The sequence below is a fragment of the Peromyscus maniculatus genome, chromosome 8, assembly GCF_049852395.1.
Source record: "Peromyscus maniculatus bairdii isolate BWxNUB_F1_BW_parent chromosome 8, HU_Pman_BW_mat_3.1, whole genome shotgun sequence".
Classification (NCBI taxonomy): domain Eukaryota; kingdom Metazoa; phylum Chordata; class Mammalia; order Rodentia; family Cricetidae; genus Peromyscus; species Peromyscus maniculatus.
The window spans coordinates 107659458-107681369 of record NC_134859.1 but is presented as its reverse complement, the minus strand read 5'-3'; the positions used below and the strand labels follow the sequence as shown (position 1 = coordinate 107681369).

At 44.4% G+C, this 21912-nt stretch overlaps 1 protein-coding gene across 3 annotated transcripts in view; it reads right to left on the bottom strand.

Annotated features, from left to right (window-relative positions):
- Rptor (regulatory associated protein of MTOR complex 1) overlaps positions 1–21912 on the bottom strand; it is a 348484-nt gene that overhangs the window by 201562 nt on the left and 125010 nt on the right. For all 3 annotated transcript variants that reach the window (XM_076543891.1, XM_006987711.4, XM_042283303.2), the window contains exon 4: positions 2701–2859. In XM_076543891.1, the coding sequence (XP_076400006.1) occupies positions 2701–2859 (159 nt within the window). The remainder of the gene's footprint in view (positions 1–2700; positions 2860–21912) is intronic.

The window sequence follows — 21912 nt, the reverse complement described above, 5'->3', positions numbered from 1 at the left end:
AACAGAAAAGCACACACAGTACACCATGGAGAGGGTCTCAATCCAACAAGAAGAAACCCTGGAACTCTATGTCTATGCTCAACCCTAATCCACTGATGTCCAGACCCAATGTCTGCATCTCCCAAAAGGAAAAACCAAGCCCCTGTATTTTCACACACAGGATGGTCCCAGTGTATCAACTTAAAACCACCTGGGACCCATGCCATGGTTTGAATTTGAAATGTTCTTAAGAGACTTGTGTGCTTCAAAAATTGGTCTGCTGTGGAATATTATTTTAAGATGTGTTACATTTGTTTATGCTGTAATGATACAAAGATGTGTTGCATTCTTTTACGTTGCATTTGTGTAACTCGGTGAAGCTGTGTTACTTTTCCTGTCTAAAACACCTGATTGGTCTAATAAAGAGCTGAATGGCCAATAGCAAGGCAGGAGAAAGGATAGGCATGGTTGGCAGGCAGAGAGGATAAATAGAAGGAGAAATGGGGTCAGGGGTAAAGAACATAAAGGAGGGAGCAAGGAAAGGAACAGGATAAGGAGGAGGACTCTAGGAGCCAGCCACCCAGCTACACAGCAAGCCACAGAGTAAGAAGTAAAGGGTATACAGAAATAGAGAAAGGTAAAAGCCCTTTAGATAGGATAATTCAAGTTAAGGAAAGATGGTTAGAAATAAGCCAAGCTAGGGCTGAGCATTCATAAGAAAGAATAAAACTCCTTGTGTATTTATTTGGGAGCTGGGTGATGGGCCCCCAAAGAGCAAAGAGTAAAAAGTAAAAAAACAACAACTACAACTGTCCCTAGCTGGTGGTGATGTTTTAGGAAGCTGGGGATCTGGGGACTAGTTGAGTGACTTGTGGTCATTGGGGTGGGGCTTGAGGGTTATAGCTTGGTGCCACTTCTGGCCCTGGTTTGCTGCTGCTAGGTGGTACTATTTAACAAATAGTTGCTGAACACTTCAACTACCACAAATCACCTGTTACCATGTCTCCCTGCCATGATGGCACAAACCAAAATAGGCATTAGGGAGATGGCTTGCTGCACAGGCATGTAGACCTGAGCTCAGATTTCTGGCACTCATGTAAAAGCCAGACACAGTGGTGCATGTCTGTAACCCCAGCATGAAGGGGCAGAAACTGCAAGATTCTGGAGGACTCCTGGCCAGGCAATCTAACCAAAACAGTGAGCCCTGGATTCAGAAAAGACCCTGTCTCAAAAAAATAAGAGGGAGAGCAACTGAAGACACCCAACATTGACCTCTGACCTCCCACATGTATTCACATAAGAAAGACTATATAAGCACACAGTTACCCCAAACACAAATACACACACACACAGTAAAATAAACCCTTCCTTCCTGAAATGATCCTGTTTGCAGATATAAAAAATAAGAAGCTTGGATTCCTCTGATGTAGAAAGGAAGGATGAGAAGGGCATGAGATTGTGGAGGGCACACAGGGCTCCCAAGTCTCCTTTCCCGAGTCCCTGGTGGTTCATAACAGCAATATTCCTTTCAATTCTGCCTCTTTCCTAAATTAAGCAAGACAGCTTAATAGGTGGCTGTCAAGCCTGACAGCCCGAGTTCAGTTCCCAGGACCCTTGTGCTAGAAGGAAAGAAGTGACTCCCAAAGTTGTCCTCTGACCTCAGATATATGTTGTGGCATGTATGTACCAGGCCCCCACACATTTAGAATATATAATGTACATGGAATCTATGAATAGAAATGGAAAGCTATTACAGGTGGTACCTAGACCTGTAAGGGAGGCATGGCACTACCCCTGTAGAGGGAACTAACAGGGTCTTGTACTTCAGGCCCCTGTTCACTACACCGTTGGGGAAAGGGTCTAAAGCCTACTCACAGGCCCCTTTGCAGTTTCACCAGGTAACAGTTCAGGAACAACAGAATGGTGGATATTAGCTGGAAGCTCTCTACCTGAAAGCATGTGAGTGACCAGTGATATACTTTGTATGTGTTTTTAATCTGCAGGAAGAATAATGAAGCAGTTTCTGCCATGAGGAAACAGGTCAAAGAGGTTCATCGCTTATCCAATCCTGACACTAGAGAGTTGTTGGGCTGAAATCTAAATTCACTTTTGCTGGAGGCCACCACATACATCCAGAGCTACTGTCATGCAGAGCAGAGGAGTAAGGACAGAGTGGCAGGCTGCTCTACCATAGAATGTGTGAAATGCACTTCTCAGTTCAGGATGGGGCAGAGGTATCCCTTCCTTCACCATCTAACCTCTGACTCAAGTTCTGACCTTCAGAAAGCCTGAGGTGGCCCAAGAGGCAGCTGGACATCAGCTCTTTAGAATACTCCGAATACTTTCATTTTCTAAGAAACTGCTGGTTCTCTGAAACTCAGGAACCAGAGAAACCCTGCCACTGTTCACACTGGAAAGACTGTACACGAGGGCCACTCACAGTTGTGAGCATCTTGCCTCTTACTGGGGACAAAACATGCACACATGCAGCCTTATGATTCTTTCATCAATACATCCTCCAAAAGAAATGACTCCCATGCCTGATCATCCTCAACCAGGTACCCTGGCTGCTGGACTGGTGCATGCCATGTGTCACTCTTCTCCAAAAGCTGGATGAATCAAACACCCAGGATTCAGCCAAGGCTACACAGGAGACCTCAGGTAACACCCAAGCTGACAAGCCTTCTGGGGAAGCGGAGTGGAGGCTGAGGGCAGGCCCACCTTGTTGAAGACCCAGACTTCTCCATTCACGGTAGGCCTGGGCACTCCATGACCGTTATAGTGGAAGAGGACCCGCTCCTCCTTGGCATTCCGGCGCAGGGACGTGCAGAGCTTCTTGACTTCATCCACAGTGGGATCGAGGCTCTGTTTGTACCGAGCCTGTGGTGGAAAAAGAAAGGAGATACTTGTCACGTTCAGGGAGCAGCTGCGGGCCTTGCACACGTGGCCACAAGCTTTTGCATTAAAAAGTATGAAGAGAGTATGATCATGAGGTATGTTTTCACTAGGAGCAACTATAACATTGGACATGAATTAAAGATAGCCTGTCACATGTTGATACAAGTCAAACATAGAAGGGACTCTTCTGAAAACCAGAAGGGACTGCTCTGAAAACCTTCTTAGACCATGGAGCATACAGAATTTATTCAAACAAGGGCCTGCAGCATCCACAGCAGCAATGGCAAAGTTATAAAGAGATGGAAGTGGTGTCTGACTCCACACAGTCCTCTCCCACTGTCCACTGGACACTGAATGCCTAAGGATGAGGCCCTGAAATGAACACCGGGGTCTTTACACACATACAAACAACAAACAGACAGGACTAAGAAAATCCCAGTAACAAAATAGGCTAAGCAGGTGAGAACTAGCTCGAGAGGAACCCTGTGGAACCTCACTGTGGGAACTGGCCAGCATGCCAGAGAAACACAGAGACATTGGACTTGAACTTACCTCAGCAGACACTCATGTCTCCCCAGAGCCAGTCCCACATTCAGTACAACCCAGGAAGCATCTAGCAAGGTATTTATGAAAGTAAACAAGCTTCTATGGGAACCCACACAGAAGAAAGAAAAGACGTGCAAGGGAAACTATAAACAGGAAAGGGAAAACCCACAGTTGGTGTGGGAAAGCCTCCCCAGACACATGGAATCCTGCAGCGTATCTAATTAAGATAATAAGGCTGGGGCTCAAGACCCCAGACCAGGGAACCACAACACAGAGATGCCAGAGTTAGAGCCACACACACCTGAGCTTCCAGGACCAGAGCTGACAGTTAAAATGTTCTGAAAGCTGATTTGTTAAAACTTGGGCTAACTTGCAGGTGAACAGAGTTTGGGACGGGGCAGAGAGGAGTCTGGTAATGTATTGAGGATGCTGAAGCCAATGACGAGACCAGAGTCTCTGGTTCCCTTCCACTTATTCTGTGCCTTACACGAGGATGACAGATCAGAGCCTGGTGCGGAAGAGGGTCATTATAGGCCTGGAAGGCACCAGGGCCAGTTCTCTAAACCATGGCAGAACCTCCTGGGAAAACAGTGAGAGGTTTTGCCTGTAGGTGGACATTATGATCTGATCTTAAAAAGTAATGTGTATGTTTCCAGTAAATGCAGTTCAGTAAACTCGCACTGTTTGATTTTTAAAAAGAAATAACACAATGAATAGCAATACCTCTGGAAGCATTTTTATTGTTTAGGATAAGTTTTGATTATCCTGGGTCCTGGTGTTTCCATATAAATTTTGAAATTGTCTTGTCAATTTCTGTGAAGAATTGCATTGGAATTTTGATGGGGATTGCACTAAATCTGTAGATTGCTTTTGGCAGGATGGCTATTTTCACGATATTAATCCTACCAATCTGTTGGCACGGGAGGTCCCTCCATCTTCTGGTAAATTCTTCAATTTCTTTCTTCAGTTTTCATTGCACAAGTTAGATTTTGTTTCTTGGTTAGATGTAATTCAAGGATTGGGTTTTGTTTGTTTGTTTTAATCTATGGTGAATGAGATTGTTTCCTTGGTTTCTTTCCTAATATGTTTATTCTTGGTACATAGAAAGACTACTGAGTTTTTTGTATTAATTTTGTATCCTGCTACTTTGCTGTCACTCTTGGTTACCTTCCAGAACAATAGTTAAGACCCTATAGGTGAAGATACAAGACTTTAATCACACAACATGGAGAAATCAAGGTGGCTGCTTCCTCCCCGCTGTCTGGCATTGATAGTGGGAAAGTGCTATTACTAAAGGGCACAGAAAGTCATCAACAGTAGCTGCGAGCCCTGCAAGCCACAAGAGTGACTCACCTGGCAAGACATGCAGTGTCACAATAGTGCCATGAGTGTTATATTTATGAGTGTTATGTTTTTGACTGGATTTAAAATCCACTCTACAAGACAAAAAACATGTTTGGTACCATTAATTGGGCCAAAACCCCATGGCTGGCTAGGTCATGGGGCCTACTGAAGAGCCCAATATTATTATTCTGCTAAAGGACATAAAACAAACTGCTCTGTAAGCTCTTATCTTTATACCTACAGATTAGTGCATTTGAACTGTCACCAGAGAAGTTTCATTTTGCAATAGACAGCAATTAACATAGAGACCCAGACTCAGTCAGTGTTAAGAGAATCAGAGACTGTGGAGTGCTCAGCTCCAAGTGGAACATCTACATCGCATTCCCTCTCTCCAAGGCTCAAGGGTCATTGAAAAGAAAATCTTAAGAAGCACAAGAAGTAGCTATCTGAAGCAAAATATATTTGCTGGACGTGACAATGAAGGTGCGCATGTAAGCTCACAGGCACTAGGGCTGCAGGACAAGACCTACACAGGATCAGGCCAGCCAAAGTCACAGCATGGATGGCAAGGAGTTCATGAAGTCCCACCTCTATCTGAGGAGCTCTGGGCTAATTGATGGCTGATAGGAAATAGAGAGTCTGTTTCCTTCAGGGATGTAGGCCAAGAGGCTACCATTCTCAAACTCATGCACATACAAGCAGCACCAACTGGACTCAGTAAATATTTAAGTGGGGGGAGTTGAAAGGGAAAGGTAGTGGGAGGGAACAGGGAAGGAACTGGACTGAAAGGAATGGTAGGAGGCAGATTTGATCAAAATACATTATATGCATGTATAAATGAATATAATGATAAGAGCTGTACATTCTGGTTCGCATCTTGATCTCACTACTCAGAAGACTCAGGTAAGAGGAACTCAAGTTCAAGGCCAGCCTGGGTTACACAAGACCCTGACTCAAAACTAACAATCAAACAAACAAATAAATAACAAAAAATATAGACAAAATAAAGACTATGCCTTAACATTACTTGAGAAAGACACAGCACATGTATGGAATATGAACAGACAAGGGAACCACAAATGACATCCAGGGTCTTTGTGGATAAGGATGTGACTATGAGCCAGGGTCAGTCAGCACCTACTTAGAGAAGAGTAGAAAGGGGGGTAGGGGTTAGGACAGAAAGGGGAGGCAGTGCCTAAAGACCAGAAAACACCCTGTGAAAGTTCTGAAGGTCACCTAGCCTTTGGCAAGAAAAGGTTACACATAAAGGAAACAGCAGAAAATAGAGTCCACCCCACACATACTGATAACCACGTTTGACCTCTTCTATCTCTGCCTGTGAGAACTACAAGTTATGAAACAGACAACCTTCTGAGAAGTGGTTGTGGGCATTGTGGAACACTGCTCAATCTGCTCCCCCAAGAAAAAGTCACAGCTATTGTCTTTAAAGACAGTGGAAAGATGCTCATTGAAGCAGAGGTGGTTCGCTAAATACAATGTCCCTCTCCGACTATAATGTGGAGTCTCTGGAGGAATGTGTGGGCGTGAACAGAGGTACCAAGTAAAACCACCTGAAAGTGAAAGGACCAGGTGGCAGGCCCCAAACCCTAGAAGCATTGCAAGAAAAGTACCTTGGAGTTTGCTATGGGCCGCAGGAGTATATTATAAGAACTCAGGTGGTTATGGCAAAGTCACTACTTGAAAGGATCAAGGAATTCCTTCAGAGGAAGCCAAATTCCAAGGAGCTTTTGGTGTTATTTGGCTTGTCATACATCAGCTGTCTTCTGTTATGAAAATCATATGTGCCTTCATAGTTTTCCCAATTGATTTTCCCCTAAGAAGGGCTAACAGTGTGGACTGATCACTCTCTAGACATACACATTCAAGGTATTTGGAGAACAGCCTCAGGAAAGGCTTCCTTCCCCGCCAGCCCATCCATTTCTCCCCTTTCAGCCCTGGAATCAGATATCTCCCTTAGCCACTTTCAAGGACTAACAAAATAACAGTCCAGACCACCACATGCTAGTCTCCTGATTTAAGGTAAATTCCACAAGGAGACACTGCCTAGGTCAGGTTTACAAAATTTAGCTCGGACCCTCCTTTCTTAAAGCCTTACCAACTTTTTGGACCCCTAACTTCTTACCTAACCACTACTCAGAATATAGACTGAGCATATAGATTCCTTTTTTCATATACTAACCGATCATTAGCACTCAGTTGACCTCCTCTTTTACCATTCCCATCTAGATTGTAAAAGAAAGCCTGGTGATCACTGCCTAAGGAAAATTCTTACCTACCTTTATAACCCCGGAGAATTCAAGCCTGGTGACCTTGCTTGACCAGGGGATTGCTATTGTTTGGGTTTATAACTGGACTCCTGAGAGACTTGGGGAGAACTTAGAGACAGAGAACGGAGAGGGATAAGGAGGATTTTGACTAGAGAAACAAGTAGACAAGATGGAAGATGAGGAAGAAGTACTAGCTGGGTAAGAACAAGATGAAAAGGACCTAGATGAGGAAGAATTAAGATGAGAGAATTAAGATAGAACTTAGAGGGAGTAGTAGATGAATATATAGAGAGATCAGGCAAGAAAGGAGCTAAGCACGAGAACAGAACTGAAGCTGCATAAATAGGATGTTATGCCAGAGGAATTAAAGCAAGTGGACTATAGAGCTCAGTGTGCTGAGATTCTATTTCCTGAAAATAGTCCTCGACATCGTGTAGTTCTCTCTCCTGATCCCCTGGAATATATAATATTAAGGCTGGTCCCTCTAATTTTATACAAAAGGAGTTTCTGAGGTGAGAATCCACCAGCACCTCACTAACTTACACACTCCTTCCAAGAATGTTTAGCAGAATACTTCTGTCAGTGTGGAACCAAGATGGAGGCTGAAGTCACTATTGCAGATGACTAAGTCAACTATTTCCAGAAGTTGATTTAATCAGTTGTTAAAAAGAGAAATAAACAAACTGACAGCTCAGGGTGTCATGCAAGTATATGACAGCTTTAGAGAACAGAGACTTACAAGGTCCCTCCACGTGCCCTAAGTCCTCTGTACCTGAAAGTGCATTAGAGCCCCACACACTACACTTGGCAGGGCTACTTGCAGGGCTGGGCAATCTGGGGAACCTGCCCCAAGGTGCCAGGGTCAGAGTCTAGCAAAGTGGAACTCCTCTCAGCATTTCCTCTCTCAAGACCAGAATGTAGCTCATAAAACAAAAGGAGACAGCATCATTAGGGCCTGCAGGAAAGCTAAGACACAGTGTAAGGTCCCAAGCCCATGCTCAATTATCTGTAATCCACACGGAGGCAACAATGAAACAAGGCTTAAGCCCCCATGGGAAGAGGTACTCAGAGAAGTACAGTATGGAGGACAGAGATGCTGATGTAGGCCTAGGTAGGTGGCCATCACTGCCTGGGAGACCTCCAGCCACATCTCTCTGTATGTTTGGTATTACAAGCTGCAGGATTATAATAAGAATTCAGCTGCAGAAGATAAAACTATACCTGGAAAAACCAAGGCGTTCTTCCAGAGGACTAAGGCAAATCTCAAGGAGTATTTGGTGTTACTTGGCTTTTAATATATCAGCTATTTTCCTGCTATAAATTTCATGTGCATTCATAACTTCCCCAAGAACTTTTAACAGTGTATTTTACCTGAAATTCTTCTAGAGATCCTGGGTGAAGCTCAGACCCTCCTTTCTCTCACAGCCCAAATGGTATTCCAGAGCAACTGACTCAGAACAAAAGCAGGTTTTGCATACCAGGTGCAGTGTAGCTATAAGGCAGGTTTCCTAGCTCGAAGCAGAGTTACCTGTCCTGCTAGTATATGGCAGCATAGGAAAATAGAGGCAGTTTTATTTTAGTGACTTATAGACTTTTCCTAACCACCTATAAGGTTGCAGTTTGAGCACATTTATGATAGACTCACAACGTTTGGCCTAACCATTTATAAGAATATATCATGAGCACATAAATTCCCTTTCCGACTTATTCCAGGCCTTATCTGACCCACCTCCTCTATTCACTTCTTTTTTCGGGTTGCAAATAAAGCTGGCTATCACAGCTCCTGTAGGGACCTTGGAAGCTTTGCATTGTATTGTAAGAGTCAGGCTGCTGGTAAGGGGGAGACCATTAGGAACCAAGATGGAGAACGAGGATGAGGATGAGGATGGAAACAGAAAAGAGTTGGAGTTACGAGAGGACAGGAGGAGAAGGGACAGAGAGGAGACAAGTATAAGTGTGGAATTGAAGCTGGGTAGATAGAATTTAATCTCAGAGGAATAAAGTGGACAGGCGTAAAAGCTTGTTGTACTTAGATTCCTTTCCCTCAGAATATTCTCGCCTTTAGTAACGTCTCTTCTGGGCCCCTGGAAAGGAAACTAAAGAGGCTGTACTTCAATAATTTCTGAAAGTTTGGAATAGCCTGCTCTGGGCCTGGCCTCTCTGTAGAAGGTAATATCTGAGGAACTTTCCATTGCTCACTATCCACTTGTGTACAAAGGGTTAAATGAAGCTACAAATGGTGTGGGGGCCAGCACTGTGATGATTCTGCCCTACTCCAGCTGCCTGACCAAACAGGCATAGTTCAGGAGCTAAACAAGGGGTCTTGCATCTTATGTCATCAGTGTGCGCTGGCCACACGTACACACTGTGTGGTCACACAATCTGGGCATGCATGGCATAGCTCTGTAAGCCCACCTGCAGGAACCCGTAAAAAGCCGCACAGACTCCCCCTACTCTCTCTGTTCTCTCTTGCCCCCACTATCTCTATCTCTCTTTTCCTCTCTCTGCACATGTTTCTTTCCAAGGCCTGGTTCTTTTGTCCGTCTGTCTGTCCTCCATCCCCCCCACCCCCACCCCCACCCCGGAAAGCTCTGACACTGGGTTTTGTCATAGCTCGTGACCTTTCCACAAGGTAACCAGTGCTGCTTATCATTTTTAACATTGGTGCTATGACTAGACAGGCTCTTCTGGCGCTCTGTGCCCAGGGCTCTGCGTCTGGAATCCTATACCGCGGTTTATGGACCTCTGACTGCCCACTCTGCTTTACTTGCCCAACTGCTAGACCGTTCTGCACACCACACCTGCTAACCAGATTGGTGAGTTTTTCCCTTTCCAATCCCCCACCACTTCCTGCGACTGCAGCCTGAGATATATTCCTTGCACCAGACCCCCGGGGCGTCCTTGGTTGTATACCACTACATATTCTCTCATGACGAAGTACTAAATGGTGTCTGGACTCCCAGGAAATCCTCCAGTACACAGGCCGAGCCTTACCCTTATCATGAGGGCAGTTGGAGTAACCTGTGCTGTCAATGCAGTCCACAGACTGCCTACTCTCAAGGACGCTTGACATAGGAGCCTGGGGTCCTGTTTGTTATTTTAATTTTTTATTTTTTTCTCTCTCAGCTGCAGCCATGGGACATGGGGGGTTCCTCCTCGTGGTTCCACTCCTCCTCTGACAAATGCCTTAAATATCCCCAGATACCAGTAAATTTGGCTGCATAACGGCTGCTTCAACCCTGATATTTAATGGGAATTATCTGACTTCTGCCAGCGAAGGGGCAAATGAAAAGAGTTACCTTATCCCCACACCTTTACCTAAGCTCTAAACCCTCTCTTTCTGATTCTCTCTTTCCTGACCATGTGCATTCCTGAACCTAAGGAATCTCTGACTCCAAAGAATCTTATCTGTTCTCTGCTATGTTCTCCTGTACTGGGGGTAGGGGGTGGGGAGTGGGGTGGGGGTGGGGGGGTGGGGGGAGTAGGGGGGGACGGACACTAAGCACAGACAGGTCTGGAAGCGGGCTAGGATGCATGCAAATAAATTACAATCAGTTTACAACCTGCCTCCTGGGGGATCTTTCAAAGAAAAAAACAAAAAACAAAATCCATCTCTTAATTCCCAGAGCTCCCTGACATTGGGGCTAAAACTTTAGCATCTGGAGAGCAAGGCTCCTGACCCCACAGGCGGAAGTTTCAACTGTGGCATTTAAGGTGTGCCATGGGAGAGATAAAAAACGCCATGAACAAACCTGCCAAATGCTGGCACACACTGTCCGACCAGCTCCCCAAAAGCCACCGGGTCCCTGTTTAAGTGCAGGAAAGAAGGCTACACAGGTCAGTGCATAGCCTGGTAGGTCATCAATTGAGCCTTGTTCAAAGTGCCACCTAGAGAGATAACTGGTCAGCTGACTGCCCCTGGGCAGCGAGTGCCATGGGACAAACAAAGACCTCCAGCAGACCTCCTAGGCTTGGCCACGGCTCATGGGGAACCCTGGATACAGCATGGAGACTATCTGTTTCCTTCCTGTTGGACACCAAGCCACTTAATCAGTCCTGAGGGAGTTTGGGGGTCCCACCTCTCCTCATTTCTCTATTGTCGGAGTAGGGGGACAGCCTTACCCACCTCACCAGACTTATTGTACTTTCAGGGTTACTTAATGGGAAAAGGTTTCCCAGCTAAGGTAGGAGCTTTCATTTCATTGCTCCCTCCATGTGCCTCACTCCAGACCGGTCAGCAGTGCTTCTCTTCCTCGTGCACAGTGACACAGACAGGGCCCTGCTCTCTGCCCTGTCCCCAGTTCCAGAAGAATGAGGTCTCACCCCACAAGCTTTTTTCTTCCTGGATCCCTCTTCTAATTAACTACTCAGCTGATTGTTACAGGATCACCATAGAGCCAGAATCCAAGGACCATCAAATATATACCCAGATGGTAAAGGAACAGTAATAGCTAAAAGGTATTTACATCCCTGTTTCCTGGATGCTAAACTAATAAAGGAAAGAGGTGCCTTAAAATAATCTGTCTCTGATAAAACTTATCTCAGGTAAAAATTAAGAACATGTTCTAATCCCTCTCTCTCTCTCATTAATATTAACCAGCAGAGTACTAAACACTACAATGGTCACCAGCCCAAGACTTTAATTTTCTCATAGCTGCTTCTTAATATGTTCAAAATTTTTCCCAAGCACCAGAAACCAGTTTAAACCCATTCGACAGGTTGGATCTACTTCAAGATAAGTGCCAAATCCAAACTTTCCTGGTCTTAAGACGCGATCTATCACCCTGGTGAACCCCACAAAAGAAAAAATAAAAATAATAATAATTCCTTCTTCTAATTCTGTCTCACCCAGCATCCTGTCAGATACGAGTGGCCAGAGTGCCAAGCCAAGAAAGATGGACAGCTCCGAGGCAGCAGACCACAGCCCACCATCCCAGGACATCTGTCTACCTCGGAAGCCCCCTTCCTTACCAGCCCAAGAGTCAACCGATGTCCACCGAGTCAGCTGGAAGCAGTTTTACCAGGAGAAACAACACTCCTATTCCTGTTCACCCGCTTTTTTATAATAAGCAAAAAGTTTGGAATGTTAGGATTCTGCCCTCACTCCAGCTACATGGCCACACATGCACAGTGCAGGAGCTAAACAAGGGGTCTTGTGTCTTATGTCATTAGTGCACACTGGTGATTATGTATGTGCACCGTGGTCACGCAATCTGTGCATGCGTAGCATAGCTCTGAAGTCCACCTGCAGGAACCCTTAAAAGGCCGACACAATCCCCTCCCCTTCCTCTCTCTCTGTTCTCTCATGCCCCCACTCTCTCTCTCTTTCTCTTTCTCTTTCTCTCTCTCTGTTCTCTGTACATGCATCTCTCCCAGGCCTGGTTCTTTTGTCCCCCCCACCACCACCACCAATAAAGCTCTGATACTGGGTTTTGTCATGGCTCATGACCTTTCCACACAGTAACCAGCACCGCTTATCATTCTTAACAAGCACTACTTATAATTCAGTGTGTGCCCTTTAGTACAGGGTGTGTACTTGTCCTCTCTACAGCCTGATGACACACTACTAATAGGTTGTTCAGTGACAGCAGATTGTTAGTGACATTAATTATTGTCATTAGTAAAGGAACAAGTCAAAATGATGAAATGCTATCTGACATCAAAGTGATATAAGTGAATGTCAACACAACTCTGTAAAGTGCTGTGGGAAACAGCACTTGGTTACTGGGCAATGTAGAGTCCATCAGGCCTTTATGCTGCGTGACTACAAGCCTTCACCTTAGAAGATCGGAAAGGGGCTAGAGTACAAAGGTAGAGCCAGTGTTTACCAAGCACGGCCTCCACTCTCAGAAGAGTTAACAATGGTAGAGTCACCCTTGGCTTGTCATTGGGTTTCTTTGTGTGCTGAGTGACACTGCTTAGGACACAAACTTTGAATTCTGAACACTGTTGTGGGATATTTTGATCAGACACTCCTGAGATTGCCAATAAAGTTTACCTAGAATCAGAGGGCAGAGCTAGCTACTAGCTGACCAGAATCAGTCATAGAGGTTTTGAAGGACCCAGAACGCATAGAAAGGCACAGGAAGAGGTAGGGAAGGGTTAGAAATATTTGCAGCCTTTTGGATTGAAGAAGGAGAGAAAGAAGAGTGGTTGCTTCTCTGCCACTTCTCTGATCAATAAGGTTTTAACTCCATATCTGACTCCCGAGTTTTTATTAATAATAAAATAATTTAGCTGATCATTACATTTGGCACCCAACATCTGGCATGTAAATCCACATAGAGTCTGAAAAAGCGGAAAAAAAAGTTCCAAGTAGGCTCAGTGCTCACAGTGTACAGAGGCATGGCTCTCTTAAGAGGCCCTACTACTGAGCACTTGAAAGGGGTTTATGAGCAGCAGCTGGCACATCACTCAGTGGAGAGAGACTATGTAGAAACACCTACTGCAACATGGACCCAGAAATTTCCCAGAACTGGGGCAGGTAGACCAGCTCCAGGCTGGGCTGCAGGCATGAGACTCTGCACTCACTGACCCCAAAGGGGTGGGGCCAACTACCAGGCCATGTGCTAAGTGGAGCCACACAACAGAGGGCCTAGGCATGTGCTTAAATGCTGAAAAAAGAAAAGAAAATGGGTATAGACATTTGTAAAAAAATAGTTTAAAAATAATAGAGTAAAGTCTTTAAAGAAAGAACAAAGTAATATAAAAAGAATAAGCCATGTAAAGATGGGGAAAACATAGGACATCTGAATCTTGTATAGTCTTTGTTGAGCTTTGAATTTTTTAAATGCTAATCAACAAAAAAACAATAGCTGCTGAGAAACACTGGAAACTGCTAAATCACACCAACCTATATATTTTAAAACTGTTCTTAACTTCACAATGGAAGTCAGAAAATATGTTGCGTGGGGGAGAGGTTTTGCTTTTGTTTCCACAAGAAACAAAAAACAATGAATTTCTTCAAAATTAATCAAGGCCGGATTTGACTGGAAGAGACCTCCTGAAAATCTTGGTTACAGACATGAAGAAACAAAACCAAGAAAAAGCACAAAACAGGTGATGTATATGTATATGTACATGGGAAAAGCTGAAACTGGATGAGCTATGACAAATCTTGCTGGCTAGAGAATCCTCATGACTCATTATCACATGCCATCCTTTCATATGGCATGGATAGAGGTTTGGTTATACAGTCTAACAGACTTATAAAGTTGGCAGATGCCTTTTACATACTCAAACATAGAACAAAATCATCTTTAGCTGACTTGTGCACGCCACATATTCCATACTTGTATTAGTGCAGATATAAATGTTACCTTTAAAAGTTTGTGTTTTCAGAAAAAAAGGACCAAACATCAATGAAGACAAGTAGCCCAGATGATCCAACCTCGCAGAATGTCTCTGTTGCAGTTTCCTCAAAATTCTGCATCCAGAATAACTACAAAGCTGCTAGCTGAGGTGATCCAGCCTCGCACACTACTCCAGCCAGGATAAGTTCTGCACTTTCCTCTCACACAGAGAATGGACAAAAAAATAATACACTAGGTCTCCTAGGACTTGACCATTATCCCAGTTTTCTCAGGGCCCCCTAAAGATGCTGTTGGACCTAGACAGCATGAAGCAGTCTAGAAACACAATGCCCACATTCCCAAGAGGTGGGGCGGGTGGTTTTTGGTCATTTTGTCATTGTTTAGGGAAGTTGGTTGAAAACTGTTACTGGTGATGGTAAGGGAGGAAACTAATCAAGGGAGGTTGGATTCAAGGATCTCTTTCTGAAAAGAAAAAGGGTGATATAGTATACTGATACAAATTTAAGGTTATTGTTTGTTTGAACATACTGTATATATGTTTCTACTCTTGTTTAAGGTATTGTACCTATGGAGCTCATTTAAAAATGGAAAGTAGCCAGGCATGGTGACACATGGCTTTAATCCCAGTACTCGGGAGGCAGAGGCAGGCAGATCTCTATGAGTTTGAGGCCAGCCTGGACTACAAAGAGAGTTCTAGGATAGCCAGTGGTACACAGAGAAACCCTATCTCAAAAAAAGGGGGGTAATGTAAAGTTCTAGTCTTTGAAAACTATTTAGGATAATTAAGAAGTGCAGGTTAGTAATTAGTCATCTATTAACAATCAAATTTGTGGCAATATTACATATGTTTTCAAGGTCAAACAGATATATTTTATATAGACAGGTAGTCTTCAAACTTCAGAGACCTACAGAATATGGCATTTAGGATGTTTTAATAACATAAGGCTTTTCATGACTGCGAGACAAGTCTGCTCCTGACAGCACCAATCTAATTCAAAAAGGGATGATGGGAGGGAGGGGAAAAAAAGAAAGAGAAAAAAAAAAAAAAAGACGATGGGCACTGAAGAACCTCCATATGGAGTTTGCTTTCAATGTGGCAAAGTTAACCACTGGGCAAGAAACTGCCCTTGCCTTGACTGCTGATAGCACACTGTCCAAATTGGACAAGTAGGACACAAAAGAAGATGACTGTCAAACTTTGCCAAGACAAGGTAGGACAGTCCTTCAAATTTTCCTGCTTTACAAAAAAAGTCTGTTAGATATTCTAGGCCTGCCTGTAAGCTGATAATGGATACCCCAATGTTGCAGAGGAACCTTGGGTGACAGAGGAGGCATCCAGATGTCTCTGTTGTTTCCATAGTTTTTGAAGTTGTTTCTCTCTATTTCCTGCTTACTCAGGTAATATTATATTCTTCTTGGGTCTCTGGTAGGGCTGAAGACTAGATAGTTATAGTTACACCTCACAAAAGAGGTGTAAAGTGCATAAGGTTAAGAGACATAAAAAAGCTTAAGTTGTTTATTTAAGAAAATGTTTTGAGATCTAAAAAGATAATTTTGGGTTAGTAATTCAAATTAGGATAGAAAGTGAATTATTAGGTACAAAACTTTGGACTCATCAAGATAGGATGGATAATGGAGTATTTTATCTGAATTTGCCAAATGCAATGGACTGGTCATTGTGAATGTAATTCTTACCTGATAATTGTTCTTATTGTATATAGTTTTACTGTATTAGAGTTAAAACTGGCTGCTCTTCCAGAAGTCCCGAGTTCAATTCCCAGCAACAACATGGTAGCTCACAACCATCTTATGGGATCTGATGCTCTCTTCTATATGCATATAGGCATATATGTAGACAGAGCACTCATACCTCAAGAAATACCTAAGTAAATACATATACATACAGTGCCTTCAGAGGCCAGAAGAGGGTGTCAGATCTCCCTGGAACTGGAGTTGGAAGATGGTTTCAAGTTGCCATGTGGGTGCTGGGAACTGAACCTGGGTCCTCTGGCAGAGCAACCAGTGCTTCTACCTGCTCAGCTGTCTCTCCACCCGGGCTACATGCTCTCCAAAACTCTACCCAAACAAGAACATGCATTCTCAAACTAAAGTGTGAGGATGATTAGACAGCTTCAAATGGCAGCCTCAGAGGACTGCTTCAGACTCACAGAACAAGAGGCCACCCCATCTCCCAGGTGTGGCTCCCACCTGCTCTGTAAACACTAGGCACTGAACAAAGACTCTGTGCTAAGACCTGAATGAGCCCAAACACAGAGTTTCCTTTTGAGTCACTGTTGCTATTTTGGCCAAACTAAGTGCACACCACATCCCATTTTAGCAGAAGCTTACTTCTGCTGTCTGTAATAAAAATAAATATGTATCTACATATGAGTGCATTTTAGGATGTCTCACAGCTGAGTAGACAGAAATGAAAGGTATTCAAAGAACATTTCACCTCAGAACTATAGCCTGGAGCAGAGCAAAAGGGACAAGACCACCCTCCAAGATGACATCAGGGACTGCAAGAGGGCGGCTGGAGAATACTCAGAGCCAGGATAGGCATTTCCTACTTCCAGGAAGGCTCTTAGGGTTAGGATGACACTGACACAAGCAGGGAGCAGGGATATGAAAAAGCATGTTAGCTACCAAGAATGTCTGGTCCCAGTGAAACTCAGGACAAATGGCTGAGTTGCCTGTTAGCACACCAAAGCTCATGCTGGCCTCAGGCTCTCTCAGCATCACAAGTACCTGTTACAGAGTCCGGGCGTTGCATTCTGGCCCCTCTGCTCTTCTCACCCAACCCCTACCCCTAAACCTCTCCAGCCCTGGGCCTTTGCTTCCCTTCCCCTAGTGTCCCTTTCCTATATATCTGCCATTCCAGTCATATGCTCCCTTGGTCCTCAGCTCCTCTCTTGCTCTCCCCTCACGGCCCAATTCAGTCTACTATTTTCTCTCTCTGATCTGGACTCTTTTAGACCTCACAGCTACAATAAAACCCTTCTCCTCCTCAGCCATACCTAGAGCAGTCATGTCCCCATTGTGAGCACTCCAAGGTATGGTTAAGGGAAAGGTTTTTGATGAAGATATGATGAGAATACAGCCAGAGGCATCTGGAACGATCACACTGAACTGGGCCATCAGAGTGAGCAGACTGAAGGGGAGAGAGGAAGAAAAGAAAGAGAAGAGGTAAGAGAGTAAGTGACTAAGAGGAGCGGAGAAGAGAGAGAGGAAGAGAGAGGGAGAGAGGCGGGGGAGAAGGAGAGAGAGGAAGAGAGAGGGAGAGTGACAGGGTTGTATAGGAAAAAGAAACTGTGGGAAGGGACTAGAAGCCCCTGGGATAGAGAGGTTTAAGGTAAGGGTGTAGTGAAAAAAGCTAAGAGTGAAGGGTCCAGGAATATAGAAATATAAAAGTATAAACTTAAGGAATGGAAACTGATAGCCATCATCTTGGCTGGCAAAAAAAAAAAAAAAAAAAAAAAAAAAGGATTAACCTTTAACTAGACCCCTCTGTGTTTCACGATGGGCAGTTCTGTCAACAACCCAAATGGTAGTTTTCCTTTACTAAAGATTGTCCTTTGTAGTCCTGGGGTTAGCTATTCTTCGATAACCCCCTACCACTCACCACCAAAACCAAAGTTGGCTTTTAATGAGTTCTCCGTGACAACCTGCCTTGCATTGTCTCGTATTCCCCCTATGGGAACCCAGCTATGTCAGGGGAAGTTGCAGGTTTGAACAAACATCAATTAACTGAGTCAGGAAGGGCTGCACGGATATACAAGCATTGTTTAGCTAAAACTCCCTTAAACCTCGTTAATGGAAAATTGTAAAAACCTAAAACCATTTGTCTCTAAAAGTTTAACTTCAAAATTGTAAAAAAAATTCTTTTGTCTATGTCTCATGCTTACCCCTTACTATAAAAAGAAGCTATAGCCCGCCCCCCCCCCCCGCCACCCCTCCCCGCCACCCCGGCTGCCACAGCCTCAGACCCCAACATTGGCTGTGGTCTCAGCTAGCTGATAAGGTTTTGTGCCCTGTAGTGTTTTATTTTTTAATTTTTTATTTTCTATTTTGTGAAATAAAGTTTGCTTCTGGTTTAACAGACTTTGGTAGTTTGTCCCCCATTATTGCGAGACCCTGGAACCAACAAAAGGAGCTACCAGTATTGAGTGAGCCTGGTGGTCAGCTTTGGCATGCTAATAAACACCACAGTTAGCCATTTTTCTGGGTTTCTTTGGATACTGACAAAGAGCAGTCAAAGGGCTCTGAAGTTGATGTCCACTCTCTTTGTGAACACACAGGAAACGCAGAAATTCTATTTACTACCAAGAGAAGTAACCGGGAAATCATAAACCAAATTCCAGTGATCTTAGAGGTTTGCAAGCCCTGGAGGTGGCCAGGTCTCCACAGAAGAGCTGCCTCCTGCTGTTAATGCAAAAGAACAGCCAATGGAAGCTCAATAGGTATGGGGACTGAACATTTACAGGTGGCAAAGAGAACTAAGAGAAATACTTTACCTGAAAGAAATGCAGAAAAGGGGGCTCTTTCTCTTGTTCTTCAAGGCCAGACAGGAATGGAGGGGAAGCTTCCAGAGAAGCTGCAGGTTCTGCTTAGCAGTAAGGAAGTGTAGTGGCGGCAGCAAGGGGGCTATGTCTCCACTCCAGCCCTCAAGTTACAAGTACTGATTTACTTGAATAGCTTTCTCCTCCCTTGAAATCTTATTGGGCAACATGAATAAAAGGCTAATTAATCTTAGTGCATATGCTCACTCCCCTATTTATTTCCTGAAATCCCCTGTATGCGATATGTGTAACACCAACAGGCCCAGACACCCTCACTGTTCACGACCATGTGTGAAACAGCTTTCAGTTTTAATTGCTGTACCTAAGAGATCCATTAAAAAAGAAAAAGCCTCTAACCTGTAAGCCCCTTGCCCAAAGACAAGTACTTCCTGAGATGCTGGAAGATGACAAGCCACATGTTTTCACTCCCCTAAAGTTTGTTTGACACAACTGAACAGGATCACATGCAGGTGTAAGGTACATGGCCAGGAGATATGTCAGGATGTATGCTTACCCCTGTTTGGATGAAGGAGGGAGCACACCAGCAGGAAGTATGTCAGATGTATGCTTGGACCTGGTGGGAAATATGTGTCTTTATGGATTTGCCTTTACAAGCCTCTGCAAAATGTGACTCTTAGCCATTTTCTGGGAACCCTGGAATGGACCTGACCAGAGTCCATCATCCTGACAGTATTTAATTGAAGCTTGCTTCAAATTTGGCTTAAAATTGTGGGAATGGTCTTATTCTCACCTGGTGGGATTAACACATGCTCTTGGAGCACTCTTCCTTACCATTATGGGGCCCAGGGCAGCTTTGTCACATAGTGCTGTGGGATGTTCTCTATGTTGTGAACATGTTGCTCTGATTGGTTAATAAATAAAACACTGGCCAGTAGCCAGGCAGGAAGGATAGTGTAGGCGGGACAAGAAGACAAGAGAATGCTGGGAAGTGGAAGGCTGAGGCAGAGAGATGCTGCCAGCCATGGCCATGGGGAGCAGGATATAAAGTGCCGTAAGCCACGTGGCAAGGTATAGATTTACAGAAATGGGTTAATTTAAGATATAAGAACAGCTAGCAAGAAGCCTGAGCCATTAGGCTATATAGTTTATAAGTAATATAAGCCTCTGTGTGTTTACTTGGTTGGGTCTGAGCAGCTACAGGACTGGCGGGTGAGAGAGATTTGTCCTGACCATGGGCCAGGCAGGACCAGGAAAACTCCAGTTACAACACAGCTGCCATGACAGACTTAATAAAAACCAGCTAAAAAGCAGGTCTGAGTTTCGGTTTACTAGCAGGTAGCACTAGGTAGTTCTAGGAAAAAGCCATAAACTGACACCACTGAAGGATGGGCCAGCATCTAAGGGGAAGTACCTGACATTCCATTCTGTTAGATAAGATCACCAGATGTCCCTGAGCCCAGTATAAACCCATTCCCCTTTTGCCAAGACATCTCTAGACAAATGTCATCCAAACAGGGTAGTGAACCCTGGAAATTTCCTTATGCACAACCTCTACTATGATTAAAAAAAAAAAAAAAAAAACCTACACCTCTACCCCGCCCAGGCTTGGGACTCTCTGATTGTACTGCTGTGTTGGACACACAGAGGGACCGGTCCAAGCTTGGGCTTGAATAAAGGCTCTTTGTTTTTGCATGTGGATTCAGACTCCTTGATGGTCTATGGAGGATTCCGATATTTGGGCATAACAACCATTTATAATGAATGCCCACACAGCAGTGGACACACTCACAGCCCATGTCTTATATCTTACAAAGCAGCCATAAACAGTGCATATTGTCCACTTCCTCAGTCTTCACAAGGGAGCCAAAGGTCAATGCCTTGTGATTATAGCTCCAGGTGTTAGAATTCTGCCCTCACTCCAGCTACATGACTGAACACGCGCAGTTTGGGGTATTGCGTATTATGTCATCAGTGGACACTGGCGACTACGTGTGTGTGGCATGGTCACACAGTCTGTGCCTTAAAAGCCGGATGCAGGCCCCACCCTCCCTCTGCACTCTCTGCTCTGCTCCCCTCTCCCCCCACCCTGCCATCTTTCACTCTCTCCAGGCCTGGCTCTCCTCTCTTAATAAAGCTCTGAAAACTAACACTGGCTTCTGTCCTGAACGTGACCTTTCCATGCAGTAACCAGTGCCACACGAGGCCACCAGTGACGTTTATCATGCTTTCACCAAGGGAAGTTCATGTGAACTTCCAAAGTCATGAACTGCAGCTAGATTAAGAAAGAAAATGTACAGAACTTCAGCTTTCAGAGCAATGGGAAGAAGGGTAGGGCCACCAGCTCAGCTGGAACACTGGCATCAGTGGCTACCTCGTGCCTCTTGGCAAACTACAGAAATACTCCACATAAAGCCATGATGTAGGGTTAGGGAGGCTGCAGAGGCAGGTGGATCTTTGTGAGTTTGAGGCCAGCCTGGTCTACAGACTGTCTTCCAGGACAGCCAGGACTATATAAAAAGACTCTATCTCAAAAACAGGGAGGGGGGGGGGGGGAGGGAGGGAGAAGGACAAGAAAGCACTCCAGAATGAGATCAGACCTACTCTCCAGAAGCGTAGAAGAGTCTCTGGTGGAAATGCTAGGTACTCCTTGCTCTCTGCCGACCTCTCACTTATTTTTTTTCTGCTGCAGCAGTTTTTCTTGACTCTGTGAACCTCTGCACAGCTATCAAACTGGATTTGTAACATCACAGCTCTACTGAAAACTCATCCATTGCCTCTAGATACTACGCCTCAACAGGAGTGCTGTTCTCCAAAAGCACACACAAAGCCAGAGTTGAAGTCACTCCAAGATCTTAATAAAATCAGGGATTTGTTATTTCTGACCTTGGCTCTAGCAAGGTTTTATCTTGTGTGATTGCAAAAATAAATAAATAAATAAAAATTTAAAAGAAAGATTCAACCTCATTTCTTACCTATCACACTGAGAGGACACATTAATGGACCAGCATGAAAGGCACTTTGGAT